This window comes from Lissotriton vulgaris, unplaced genomic scaffold (assembly GCF_964263255.1).
Source record: "Lissotriton vulgaris unplaced genomic scaffold, aLisVul1.2 SCAFFOLD_1176, whole genome shotgun sequence".
NCBI lineage: Eukaryota > Metazoa > Chordata > Amphibia > Caudata > Salamandridae > Lissotriton > Lissotriton vulgaris.
Genome location: NW_028246406.1, coordinates 234,402 through 249,356, shown reverse-complemented (window position 1 = coordinate 249,356; position 14,955 = coordinate 234,402). Strand labels below are relative to the sequence as shown.

Here is a 14,955-nt window from a genome sequence, read left to right as displayed (position 1 = left end):
CCTTGTTACACTCACCTGTGTAGGTGTAGCGTGCAATGCAGTCTCAGGTCTACGACTAATAGTAAATCTGAGAATACATCAAAATTCATTAGTGGATGTAAGGGAACTCTCTCTGTCGCAGAGTACCAAATGATCACAATTTGCACTGCCTTGTTTTACATTACATTTATCAAGCCATGCAGGGCCACACAAGATAGGGTAGTGTTGCTTGATAAATCTCACTTAGGTTTTGCATCACGCTTGCACTCCCATCTGTGATGCAAGGGCAACGCAAATGAATGATAAAGATGGGCCTAAGGGTGTATAACACAGTAGTTCTCAATTTTTCGATACATTGTAGTTTTTGCTGCACTTGCTGTTTTTGAGCAAAGAGTGCTGTACTGCCTAGACTTTAATTTTGTGACTTTGGCATGATGTATTTCTGGAGCAATGTCCTGAGATCATTGTTGTAAAGATAACAATTTATTATAATAACAATGAATGATTATTGAGTATCAGTATCCTTGTTTGTTTCTCTGTAGGTATGCAGCATTGCATAAATAATGTGATCATGAGTATTGCTGGATCTAAAGGGTTGCAGGTGGAAAGAAATCATTACCTCCTGTATGTCAGGGATATTCATCTAGGAGTCTGTGAGAAGAATCCAACTGTAAACCTGGAAGAAAATTCTTCTGCCCAAACCAGCAGTCACCTCAAAGCTAGGTATGCCAGATCGCTCCAAGTGATGACTTTCAATGCACTGAGGTGAGTCAGGTCATGTTTAGAGCCTGACAGATGTCTTACGGTTTCTCACCATGAACCAAGAGTTTAACAGAATGCTGATAATGCTTTACATAGCATCCATACTGCAGACTTCTAGTCTTTAATCACTGTAAGTGATTAGTGCTATTATTCCCCACTTTACTAGCCCACTCAATGTATTAACCTCTAAAGAATGGAATTATGAGTTAGTTTGCTGGAATTCAAACTTCAATCGAAAAACAAGCACATGAGCTATTACGGATTATTTCTGTCAACTAATGATGGTGGTGTTCAGCCTAACTTTACTCTCTGCACCTGTGGCTCTATCCCTGCTTTTATAATGTGGTTAAATGACAGCACCTGAATGCTAAATACTGCCAACCACAATACATATTTATAGCATGCTGCATAGTGATTAGGCCATTTTTGTAACTCTTTGCACTGGGGGCATATTTATGCATTTGTGGTGCAACAAACCACAGCAACTCACCTGCCGTCCTGTACTGTATCACAGGGAAAGAGCAAGAATGTGCCATATTTTAAAGAATACCCTCATTCCTGTATTTGTCCCTGTGCTGGCACCATTTTGCACCAATGCAGGCACCCTTGCACCATGGTTCGACACCCTTTGTAGCCATTCTCCACATCCACTAAAGCCAGCATGGCTACCCAGCACCATTTAGCACTCATCCCTTCCACTTTACTAGACTCACGAACTCCTGGGTTCGAAGCTCTGAAATGCCCTTCCCTGTGAGCATTGGCTTGAGACCTTGCACTAGAAGAATTACTTGTCCTGGCACATATCGGAGGGGGGAGGGCACAACACATAAACAATAATTGTGGGTTTGTAATGCGCTAGAATCGACTCCCGAAGGAGTATCTCTGTGCAGTAGAAAGCTGGGGAACCCGTCCTGGCTTTCCCTGTGAGATGGTCCCTACTGGGTATCTCCAAGGTGAAACCAGGTCTCCCCGGCATATGTGGAGGGTCGTTGGGAGATGAGGCAAGCTAATGCCCAGAGTTGCTGAGTGTGATCCCTGGTTAGAGTAGGCACCCAGGTGAGAATTATCGAGTCTGCTGACCCTGGTCCACGACCCTGCCGCGTCTGGAATTGAACCCTGGTCCCAGGCCATCCTCTGCTCTCGGGTCTGCCGCCTCTAACCAGTGAGCCACACCACTCCACATTGCTGTGCTATGCGGTTTTATATAGTGCACAGATGCCCTGGCAAAGGGGCGTCCCAGCCCTGAAACAGAAAACAGCAGAACAATATACAACAGTCTATGATGGGGAAAGAGATGCGTTTTGATAGCCCTACGGAATGCCATGTAGTTTTCCATACTACGAATAGCAGAGGGGAGCGCATTCCGGAGACCGGACAACAATACACCAAATGAGCATCCACCAGCCCGCACCCTCCTCACCCGTGGACCAACCACCAAATGCTGGCCCATAGACCGAAGATGGCTGGAGGGGGTGTAAGTTGTAAGCAGATTGGCCAAGATGTCTGGGGAGGAAGAATTTAAGATTTTAAAAGACATGCAAAGAGTCTTGAACTCAATGCGTTTTGCCACAGGCACCCAATGTTGCCGACAGACAGCATTGGAAGTGGGACATGTCCGGGCAGAACTAACAAGGCTCTAGTAGCAGTGTTCTGGACCCTTTGCAGCCTTGTAATCTCCGCTTCATTGACTCCTAAGTAGAGCAAGTTGGCGTAGTCCAGTCTAGACAGAATAGATGCCTGGACAATTACCTGCCTCATGGATGGGTCAAAAATTCACAGCACTGATTTGAGCCCCCATAGAATGACAAAACAGGCTCCTGCTACTTTCTTTGTTTGAGTCTGAAAGCTAAGGGCGGTATCTACCCACACACCAAGACTTTTTACCACCTGTTTGGGGACGAGTGCATATCCCAGCTTGGCAGGCCACCAGTGCTCACTCCACAACACAGTCATTCTCCCAACCAGCAGGACCTCGGACAGTTGGCAGTCATCCACTCATATATGATCTCTAAATCCCTCTGGAACATGCATGAGCCTTGTCCTGAGTCATCTGAGAGTGCAACTACCAACTGGGTGTCATCCACATAAGACACTGCTGTGAGCCCTCTGCTTTTTGCCCCTGCTGCCAAAGGTTTCACATATACGTTGAACAATGTTGGGCTCAAAGCTAAGCGCTGCTGCACCCCATATTTGATGGTGTGGATCTTGGAGGCAAAAGGAGGGACTGCAACCTGGATTGTCCTGTCAGCTAAAAAGGAAACGGACCACCCAAGAGCAGAGTCCACGATCCCCACCTCCTCCAACCTCTACAACAGGATCTGGTGGGAGATGGTGTCTAATGCTGCACTGAGATCTAACAAAATTAAGTGCTGATGTACAACCCTCATCTATTGCCCTCCTCAGATGTTCGGTCAAAGCCAAGAGGGCTGATTCTGTACTGTGACCTGGCCAAAATCCATTCTTGGAGGGGTCCAGTAAGTTGTTCTCCTCTAGATAACCTGTAAGTATGGAATGAATGCCCTTTTCACCGTCTTGCTGCCGGGCTGTCCAGGGACTGTGAGGCTTCAGGGGTGGAATCCCGAGATCACTAATTGTTTGCTGCCTTTCTCGCGGACTGCGAGACAACCCGCGAGAGGACCCGCGAGAGGACCGGCGGCAGTGTTAAAAACTCCTGAGAGCACCCGCGGCGTGGGGGGCCAAGCCTTGTCCAAGGGCGGGACCATCCTGTGCCTGTCAGAAGCCGGAAGAGGCTGGGCTGGGCTCACTCTCTTGGCCCCCTTCTTTGAGATCTACGCCAGACGGCCAAGTAAGACTTTTCACTTTATAGCCATTTGCCCAGATACTGTAAGCTCTATTTGCCTCAAAGACCAACTGTAATCCGGGACTGAGCGTACCTTCTCTGCACATATTAAGTACTTTTTGCCTGGAATTGACTGTTCATGTTCAAGGGTAGGCCGGCCATGCATATAATTGATAATCTAAGACAGCCTGATCCTGTGAAATGGGCAAAAGGAAAATGAATAGTCAAGAACGAAGTGGAGGGAGTAAAACCCAAGCAAATTCACAGCAACCTCTAGTGAGTTTTCTTACTGGTGCCATGGGGGCTTTAAACAAAGAGATTTTGACAGTGGAAGAGTCCCTTGAGGCAGCCTCCTCAAAGTCCACAGTTGACATTCATCAAGTAGATAATGTTCCTCCTCTGAAACCACATACAGCCTCAAAAGATGTTACAAATGGCTGTATTCAACACATTTCAGCGGAGATAACATTAAGCGATTCGGTTTCGATTACGCAACCTCCCCAAAAAAAGCAAAAGAATCCAATATCACCGGAGCGTGTGGATCCAATCAAAATTATCTCCATTAGCGGCAAAAACAATGTTGAACATACTGCCAGGAAGCACCGTAAACAGGTAAAGAAAAAGACTGGGTCGCGGAGGGGTCATTAACTAAACTTAACTGACTCCCATAGCAAACCTGGCCCACATAGTGGTGATATTAGGAGCTTAACCACCTTAGTGCAAAGGTTAGACCTCTATTTGAGAGTTAACTTAGATCAAATAAAGGCTAGACTGACCGTAATTGAAGATTCTATAATGAATAATAAACTACAGGTAGCTGACCCCTTGCCCTCCTCAAATGAGCAAATGGACGGGAATATGGGGGATAAGATACAAATTGGACAAACAAGTGATGTGGAAGGGAGAAGCTCGAACTTTGAAACCAAGCATCCTATGGTTAAGTCTGCACCTCCCGCAAAAACTACAAAAGTTATCTCAAACCATCTAGTAAGGGCTTTCCCTCCCCAGTCCAAGAATCCCTATTCACAAGATAATTGTTTTTCAGGTGGTACATGTGAATTAAGAGATATGGGGATAGATCACTTGCTTCGCCCACCCTTTTTTCAGAATATTCATCATTCAACATCATCCCCCACCGCTCGTAATTGGGATAATTCTGAAACAGATCCACTTTTACATCGTCCACTACACGCAACACCACACGTCATTGTATTGGCCAACGTCCCCAAAAAGGGTCTCTCGGAAGTTTAAACCTGGCCATCGCTCAGAATCAAATCGCTTCATTGGCTTAGTCAAAAGACGGGTCTAACTAACGAGTTGTTTCATGAGTTCAAGATGGCGAGAAGATTTCAATGGGTGGGAAATTCTATGAAATCATCACAAGGAGACTGTATAGTGCTAACTTTTAGTTCTCCTATGTTGGTTAGAAAGATTATCTGGGGATGTGGAAGTAATATTTTGACATCAGGTGGGATTAACATACTACCGCTGGGTTTTTTCTATCCTCCAGCCAGTAGACCCTTAATTAGAACTTCCTTTCCAACTCAAGCTCCATTCTGTAATTTTCCTACTACAAATAGATTTAACCCGCTCATGGGCCTAGGAGGTATAGACTGACTGTCTAGTTCCAACTTCAGTTTTTTGGGGCCCTGGCTAGCACGAATTGGACCTGATCCATATAATAAACTTAGTTTATCCAACATGAGTCAACCTTTGTTATGTTATGTAAAAGTATTTGTAAAGCGCGACATGTAGACCAAACAGTTACCCTACACAAACAAACACAGGTTCCTTAATACAGGGACCTGATCCCTTAATTGGGCAGGGGTTAACAAAATCCGCCAAGGGCAGGGGCCATTACTCGGAGCTCAGCGAGTTGTAATTCTCTAGGGCAATCCACATTGAAGATAGTCTTTTGGAATGTTGCGGGTCTGCATTCCAAAATGACGAATGAGATTTGGCTAGGATTTGTTGGAAATTTTAATGTTATTTGTTACCAGGAGACATGGGCAAAATTACCCATACATATTGAGGGCTACAAAACATATTTTTCCCAAGCAATCCCCTCGAATTCTGGGAGAGCTAAGGGGGGCCTGACAATATTTATTTCAAATCTCCTAAAATTTAAGCAAATTATCTCATAAGTTGGAACCAAATTACCAAATTGTAATTCTAGATCTTAACAAATGTGACACTTATGTACTAGTGAATTTTTACAGTAATCTCAGCCAGGCAGAATTAATATCAACTCTCAAGGATATTTCGAGTTTACTGCAGCAATTAAAAAATAAATACACCAAAAACGTCCTAATAATATGGGGGGAGACTTCAACCTCACTCTATGTAATCACAACAACAATACAAACAGCGGCCTCCAGGATGAGAATGAGAATATTGTAACACACTTTCCTCATACCCACACAGGGGACTGCTTAAATGAAATTTAATTTTTTTAGAGTTGGGATTGGCTAATGAAGTAGTGGCCCCTCTTGTTCCACTTACTGCTTCCTTTATTTGTAGGGGAACAAATAGTACTATAGATTATATTTTTACTTCCAGAAATGCTGTATCTCGCATTCTGGATTTTAGAACTCACCAAAATGCCACAAGCGACCATTATCCAAATAGTTTAATAGTATCTTTCCCGCATAAGCCAGATAAGCGAAATCGGGAGAGATTATACGGGCAAAGTACATTAACCTTGGATAGCCTTAATGGATATTCCCTCAAGTGGGAAAAATAGATCCTGCAGCAATTACAAAAGAGGTTATCAATAACTCTATAAAATCAATTAATAAGTGTTTAGAACTTACAACATCTCATGCTGAGATCCTAGATAGTTTCCTAGTCATATGTGGAAAAGTAAAAACAGCCCTGCATAGGAACATTAAGGATACTAAGGGCAAAAACAAAGGATGGTTTAATAAAACCTGCACTAAAGCTTACTCAAATTTAAAGGCTGCCCTTCGCAAGGTTGAGCGAGATAAGCAAGAAATTGCTTATCTCAGAAGGGAGTACAATCAGGCCATTAAAGCAAGGAAAATGGAACTAAAAACGAGTTATGGGACCAACTACATAAACGTTGTACCACGAGAGATAACATAGCTTTTTGGAAAACTATCAAATCCCCCTTTCTCACAGAAGCTAGGGATAACTCTAAGATAGACATAGCCATTGATGAAGATGTATGGGTACAACACTTTGCAAAGATATTTGGATTGCTACCACAGGATCGAGTTGCTTCCAATGATAATGAAAATACACGTCTAAATCCTAGTAATACTGTATTCCCATTAGCACTCGAAATTACCCACTTAGAAGTTGAGCACGCTCTGTTAACGAGTAAAGGTGGTAAGGTGCCTGGTCCCGATGCGGTCCCAGTTGACCTATTTAAACATAACGTGGAACTGTGGACCCCAATACTGACCAGAGTCCTTAAAGCCTATTGTGCCGTGGGACTAATAGAATCTTGGTCAGAATCAATCTTAGTCCCGATTTTTAAGAAGGGGGACCGTCAATGCTCATCCTGCTATCGGCCAATCTCCCTGCTAGATTCGTTGGGTAAAGTAGCAGGTCGCATCACTCTTTGTCGTTTACAGCAGTGGGCAGAAGTCAACAAGAAGCTTTCAGACCTCCAATTCGGTTTTAGAGAAGGGCTAGGCACAACTGAACAAGCTCTCAAGCTCTAAATTTGACTTTAATTATGGGTAAATATGCTAATGCAAAGTGCGGAAACCTATACATGGCTTATGTCGACCTAACATCAGCCTTCAACTCTAAACTGTGGGCCATATTATCTGATATGGGGGTTGATACCACTCTGGTCAATTTCCTATGTGAACTATATTCTAACGCCACAGCTAGAATATGTAAGATATGGGCTATCAGGAGAACTCACGGTGCTGTTCGGGGTGGAGAGGGGGGTAAGGCAGGGCTGTGTCCTGGCCCCCTTCCTGTTTATGCTCTATACAAACAGTTTGGAGGGTGTGATGCTGGAGGGGTGCTAGGACCTACTGTTGATGGGAAAACATCCAATACCCGCCCTTCTCTACGCCGAAGACGCCGTGATTCTAGCCCGAACCCTCATAGGACTTCAGCGTGCTCTTAGGAGCTACAGTAGTTTTATGGGTAACCTAAACCTTAGAATTAACATCAAAAAGACCTTTGTAATGTCCAATGGTCCTAGACAGAAGAGAACAATGGACATTTTTATTGAAAATAAGAAACTTGAGGTTACAAAAACATACCCTTACTTAGGTATTTTTATGGATGGCAAATGCTCGTGGAAGCAAGCAATTGAGGCGAGGAAACTGCTTTTTATGAGGGCAACAACATCCTTAGCAAACTTTGCTCAAAGGCTAGCAAAAAGACCTCCCACTGAACTGATTAAAATCTTTCAGGCAAAATGCATAAGTGTTTCTCTCTACAGTGCAGGGGTGTGGGGATATGGTCAATTGGACGTACTCCAAAAAGTAGAGAACAGTTTTCCGAGATTTCTACTCGCTGTTCCACGTAGTTCTTCCATCTGTAGCTGCCACTTGGAACTCGGGGTGCTGTATGTCACTGATATAGTTAAAATACAACCAATTATTTTATGGCATCGTATTTGGACGTCCATAAAACTAATTTTAATCGAGAACTTATTCAGGACTGTCTTTCTTTAGAAAATAGCCATAGGATTGGATGGCTTAACTATATTAAAAAAAATTGAATGACCTTGGACTTGATAGATACTATCATTCCCCCACAACAATTTCTGAGCTATCCAGAAAAGGTCTAAACAAGCTTTGCTTAGTACATTTAGATCAACTATGGTTAGCCACCGAAGTATCCAAATCTACAGTCCAACATGCATTAGCCATACAAACCACAATGACTATCCATCCTTATCTCACTTTTAATCTAAGTAGGTATGAAAGGTTTCTTCTAACAAGATTTATGCTAGATATATTCCATCGCTTATTGACCTTTCCAAAAGTAAATGATTGGTCAGAACATTTATTATTATGCCTGTGCGATGAAGTTTCTACTCAAACAATAATCCACTTGGTCCTTTTTTGTAAATTCTCTAAAGAATTCAGAAGACGATGGTTGATTCCGATCCTACAAATTATGGGCCTGCGTAGATGCAGAAAAACCTATCCAGCTCTTCAATTTTTAGAAGAACCATGCAGAGCAAAAAGTATTTCACAATTTTTGAAGCTTTGTGTAAGGCACAGGCCTAATTTAGAGTAGTGGAAATAATGTATAGACAATTATTGATAATTTTATATTGCCTAACACTGTATTATATTACACTATGCATTTTAGTATTTTAATCTCTAGCCTGCTTATTAATCCTTTTAATAATGAAACATTTTAAATAATGGATTTTACTGTGGTTAATCTCCTATGTACTTTTATGGTTTTTCTATATCATGAAAACCGAATAAAGGACTTTATGACTTTGACTTTGAGTGTGAGTAGCTCCATGCCAGGTAACACGCCTCCTGGGAGTTGACTGCGAGTGCTGGTGCTTTAAAATAGCACGGATGCTGACGGCGGAGGTGGCACAGAGCACAGCTCCTGTGCTGCTGTTTCCAAGAACTGTGTTATTGTTGGACTGTCTCTCCAGTCTCCGGAGATGAGAAAACTCCTGCCTGCTCTCAGTTAAAAGAAGAGGACAGAGATGTAAAGTGAAACTAATCAAATAAAAGTACACAGCAGAACGGCTTGGCCATAACAAGACTTCCGGAGTAACCAAGGGTTTTTTCCAGTACCCCAGGGACGTCACTTCCGGGATGCCTGCACACTATTTTAAAACAAGCATTTGCAATGCAATAAGGCTCGCATTTACGCGAGACGTGATCCTTATCAGCTATTTTCATTATTTTAATTTATAGTATGCGTACCATGGCTCTGTGTACAGGGATGCAGTCTTTTTCAACCATACTGCTTACGTTTTGTGCAATAATGTGCTGCGTTGCTAAATATTTATAAGGTCCCAAAGGGGAGACCGATTGCATTGCAAATGCTTATAGAAACCCCTGAAAAGTTTGGTTGTCCCTTTTTTTCTGTTTACTTTGCTAGATTCTTTAATATCTTAAATAATGGAAAAACTGTGAACATCAGAGTCTTCAGTTACTTAAGACGTTGAAATCAAAGAGCCAACATATTACTAACGTGACCACTCCCTCTAAATTAACCATTAATTAGTAGATTACTTTATTAAGCCTACATTTAAATAGTGCTTCTCGATAGGACTGTGATTTGTGAGGCTACACTCCTGCTTGACAATGTGAAGTTTGAACCTTGATTGTTGAATCCATTGTCCTGAAAGGTTAATATCCTTTCCTTCCCTCTTTCTTGAATTGCCACCGGACTCACTCTATGTCTGTGTTATTTTGTTCCTATCTGTAGCTCCACTGCTTTATAGATCAGGACACAGGGTCAGACTGTCCTATAGAGCAACCTGACAGTGCCAGAAGGGCTGGTCTGACAGGTTGCTGTGCAGGCTGTTTTTCTTTTTTTTGCTGTTTTTGGGGCCATTTTATTGTCTGATAAGACACATTTTACTGTTAATTTCCCTGACATAGCCTACAGCAAGCACAAACGCATTCTGTCTCCCACACTTTACAAAACAGCTATATAGCATGTCTGTACAAGTTTAAAATTACCCGGATTTGCAAATGTGCCCACTTTTTTACCTATGTGATGGCTAATGGGAAGACGTGCCCTGCCATATTTTCTGTCCAAATCTGACCATATAGCACATCAGCCTTTGACATTTGGATTACAAGAAGCTAAGACATAGAGGAGATTACCTGCAACCAATGAGCAAGGATTATGAAAGACTAGGTGGGGGTTTGCATGAGTGTCTGTGTACCTGACATGCTTACGTAACTATCTATGTTTGTTGCCTAATACATGTGCATTTGTGGCCTCTACCTATCTATATCCCTTAGCATCTATCATCTTTTTGTGTCAGAAATCCTGGAATGGGGAAATATTTGTGCCCCTTACGTCTCGTCAGACGTATAAATGGACAACAGGCAAGCAGAGAGCAACGGGCTCTAGATGCCTAGTCCAAGTTGAACTAAGCTAGGAAAGTGCCAGTCTGGTCACCTAACATCAAGAAAATTATTCTCCTGAGATGATGATGTCTCTGTCGTCACGCGCTTAATTGGAAAAAAACAAGTTGAGGGCCCCAAAGTTTTTTTTAGGGGCCCAGTGCTGAATGCTGGGACTGCAAAATACCAAGTCTGCATAATCTTGATTCCACCTCATGCCTTTTTCTTCCACTAAGTCACACTTCCTATATCGTTTTGTCACTCTTGCAGGTTCTTTTTTATTCCTTCTTTATCCCATTGTCACCATTTTCCGATTTTTTATCTCCTCCTGTTTACCTCATCTGCCTTTCTCTCTCTTGCTCTTGGACAAAGTCTAATGATGAAACATACATCCTTCTCCCCAAATATGAGTGCCAGTGCCTACCACCTGCAGCTGCTGAAGCAAATTAGGCACTTTTTTTGGTCTTCACACCTGCCTAGAAACCAACAGAAATGAGGCTCTGATTACCTGGAGCCCCTATGCCCCTTTCCTCAGTTTCTCTCCTCAACTCTGAGTTCTGCATGAAAATGTTGTGATTAACATGCAGGCATATAAAGGACCAGTCTGCACACATTGCATGGGAAACGAGTAGAGACCATAAACTGCCTCTTTTGAACATCTACCAGGCCTAGTTTATCTCCCCTGAATTTTTACTTCTAAATTCACTGTCAGGCCCTGGTTTCTCACTTTAGCATCCGCCCGAGTTGCCCCCAATCTTACTACTTCCACTTTTCATGTTTATACCCTACAGGCTTTCATGGACTTTTCCCCCTCCACTCTGCTTTTTGATGCGTGTCCAACCACCATCGTCTTCTCACAATAGTATCTCCAAACACTCTGAAGTAGAACAGCGGTGCGACTGTGCTCCATTAAAGCGAAAAAAATAATGAGACAAATTAAACGTTTGTGTCTTGCATAATCTGTTTACGTGCTGCATGTGAAAATGCTGTGTTCACCTTAGTGCTGGATTCACTCAGAAAATACATAGACGTGACACATGTACATTCAGTTGCCAACCAGGACCACATGTAATTGAGATTATGATAGGATTACTGTATAAAAACTAGTCTAATTCACAAAACGTTTCCTAGTTAATAGGGCTGACTTTTAACTACTTCTTGGGAACTAAGTATACCAAGTTCATTCAGGCATTTTCCTACCCCAAACTACCAGCACCATCTGTGAAGTTTCTCAGAGTTTGGTCAACTTGCCTTCCCCTTTGCAACATATGCAAGAGGTGAACCAACATGCTCATATTATTACAAGCCACAGTATTGACTGTCTCCTGTATGCAGGCGTTTACCAGCTTCGCTTCAACCCACAGAAGGGATCTGAGGACCACAGCCGAGTGCCACTGCTCAGACATGTCTAGCACTGAATTCACCAACATCTTTTCTGCCTTAATGCTTCCAAGACGGAAATCCTACTCACAGGCCTTGCTGACCCAAAGTCTTTTCCTAGTGGCTGCCCAGTAAGCTTGAGCCGTCTTCTAGTTCCCTCCAGAAGGTGCATAATCTGGGGTGTAGCTCGACTGCAAATTCTCCTTTGTTCCTTAGGAACACAGAAAAAGGGGTTTTTGCCACTTCCATCTGCCATGAGGTGCCCTCCCCTTTTACAGATGACTCATTAAATCCCCCGGTTTCTGGGAGTGGTGAAATTCTGCATGAATTATTGTAACAATGCATTAGTAGAACACACGTCAACTTTATTGGCGTACTCATATGATTACTTGCATTGCTAAGGCCCTTTACACTGTATAGGTATCGCTTCCCTCTGATGAGCTTGTACCCACCAGGGTTTGAGAGACTCCACAAAATGTTTCTTAAGTCACAAACAACACTTTATTTGTTTAATGTTATGTGATCCACAAGGCAGCTCCAGTGGACAAGGGCTGTCAGCAGCAAAGGTAGCGCACATACATGCACGTCTGTGACAGGTCAATGCACGATGGGTTTAACATATTTCCGATGTTGTGAAGCATTTTAGAATCCAGTGTAAATTTACTGATTCGTACCCTTATATAGCTATAATTCACATTGCCCTTATATAGGCATAGAAATCATACCTATATTTAGATATAACCCATCCAGTCCAAATACAGGCATGGCTACTTCCACTAATTCCAAAAAGCCACAACGATTTCTTGGAAAACTCGGCTTCAGGAGTCAGGGACATCCCCTTACTTGAATATTGATTGGCAGCACAGAACAAAGGAGTAAGCAATAAAGCTATCAAACTTGTGCCTCTTGAGACCCAAATTACAGTTCGTCAAGACACTCCTGTCTACAATGATGTAGCATTGGACTACACTAATATGACAAAGGATCCGGTAGCCCCAGCGATTTCAAATAATCCTGATGCAATTCCAACAATTGACAGAACTGCCTCTGCCTATTTCATCAACTTTGATACGTTTTCTGAGGATCCCAGTGAGCCTGAAACGACGCCAGCAAATAAAACTTTTAAAGATCAAGTACCAGAACTCTTTCAGCAACTTGAAAAAACGTATCTGGTTTCACCATGTGTTGAACTTTGGATCGTGCTTGGTGTACTTTTCCTCCTACTTTGGCTAATGATGGTATTAACTTTGAGAATGCTGATAAATTGAAGATATAGTAAAATGGACACAGCAAGTGGGAACATCAACTTACTCATGAAGCCACACAAATCATCTCATCGAGAACAAAGAGACTTGACATCAGTAAACATCACAGTCGTTCCTATACCTGGTTGGATAGAACTGATTATGACATCTATGGTCCGGCAGAGCTGCTGAAGATTCCACATCAATTTAAGGTGTCCTTGAGTGACTTTGTTTCACAAAGCACGTTTTCTGATGATTGGGACTGTGAGACTGTTAATAATATGATGTCAGATTTAGAGTTGTCTGCTAAATTCACAAAACATGAATACTTAGAAGGTTCATCAGATTATGCACAAATGTATTGTTATAATCACTATGGTCATCATTACTTGCACACATCTGCAAACCCGAGAAAGGATTATACTTTCAATCAATGGGAACATTGTCCAATACAACCAAAAGGTAGCTCAAAAACATTCTATGAAAAATGTCCACACTTCTCAGGTTTTATTACTTTAGAAATGTTAATAAGACAGGAATGAAAAGTATGTTGACCAATACAAAGCACATTTTTTCAGAAACCTTTTATGCCCGGTTGTCCTCGTTAGGTTTCTACTTTTAGGTTTAAAGTATTTTATTGAAGCAGGGTAAAGAAGGAAACAACAGGGCAAGAAAAGAAAAAACCACAGGTGCTCCACAATAAATGCATACAGTGTATTAGATACATCAAAGCAGTTCAGTTCCTGTCATAGGCTCCTTCCGGCATGGATACACAGCTTGTGCGCCTGTGGTTAAGGACAAATAAAAAAAGAAAGAAGGGGGGGGGGAAGAGGAGGGAAGGGGAGAAGGGAAGGGGGGGAATGGAGGGGGAAATGAGGGGGGGGAGGGAAAAAGGGGGGATGGGGAAACAACCCTGCTCCACAACCTACCCAACCTACAAAGCCCCCCAACTACCACACCCCAACCCACCCCCTGTACTGTGCCAATGACCTCCAGCTCTCCCCTCATAGCGACCCTCCGGTCGACTCCGCTACTCAACGCCAACTCCGACCAATCAAACAGGCGGATCCGGTGGCGGTGTCAGTCGTAGCAACCTAAGATACCTGGGGCAGGTGATCTCCCTGAACTCAGAACACAACAAGCTATGGAAAGGCGCCCACAGCTCCTCAAAAGCATCTGTATCCCCCAGTGCTACCAAAGACATCTTTTCCATGCCAAGGACATGCCACAATCTATGCAGCCAGCCGACAACAGTGGGAAGTGTGGTGGAGCGCCAGTGTATGAGAATGTTTTGCACCGCTGACCCTAAGGCTATCGCAATCTGTCTGCCCCTTCTAGACCTGAGAGGATACATCAACCCATTCGGCAACCCCAGCAGGACATAGGCAGGGAACCGTGGCAGCTCTATCTCAAAACATTTGTCCACCTCACCAAGAACCTCCTCCCAATAAGAAGCCAAAAGGGGACAATCCCACAGTATGTGTGTAAGCGTGCCAGTTTGGCCACAGTTACGCCAGCACGTCCCCGGGATTGATCTATCCATCTCATGTAATTTCTCAGGAGTGCGGTACCAGTAGGTCGAAATTTTAGTGAAGGTCTCCGTGAGCCCCATGTGATAGGCCGAGTGGCGTGAGCGGTAGGAGATGTGGTCCCATTCTGTGTGGCTCAACACTCGTCCGAGCTCCCGTTCCCAGCGCTCCCTACCGGGGTTGTGAATGTAAAAGGGGGGGGGCTGCAGCAT

General features: G+C 43.1%; 1 protein-coding gene across 1 annotated transcript in view; it reads left to right on the top strand.

The window, feature by feature from the left end:
• The window catches only part of LOC147665962 (glycine N-phenylacetyltransferase-like), a 311,242-nt gene that overhangs the window by 135,461 nt on the left and 160,826 nt on the right, over nt 1–14,955 (top strand). Inside the window, exons 4-5 of the mRNA XM_086949375.1 lie at nt 522–702; nt 7,112–7,114. Coding sequence (XP_086805501.1) covers nt 522–702; nt 7,112–7,114 — 184 coding nt within the window. The remainder of the gene's footprint in view (nt 1–521; nt 703–7,111; nt 7,115–14,955) is intronic.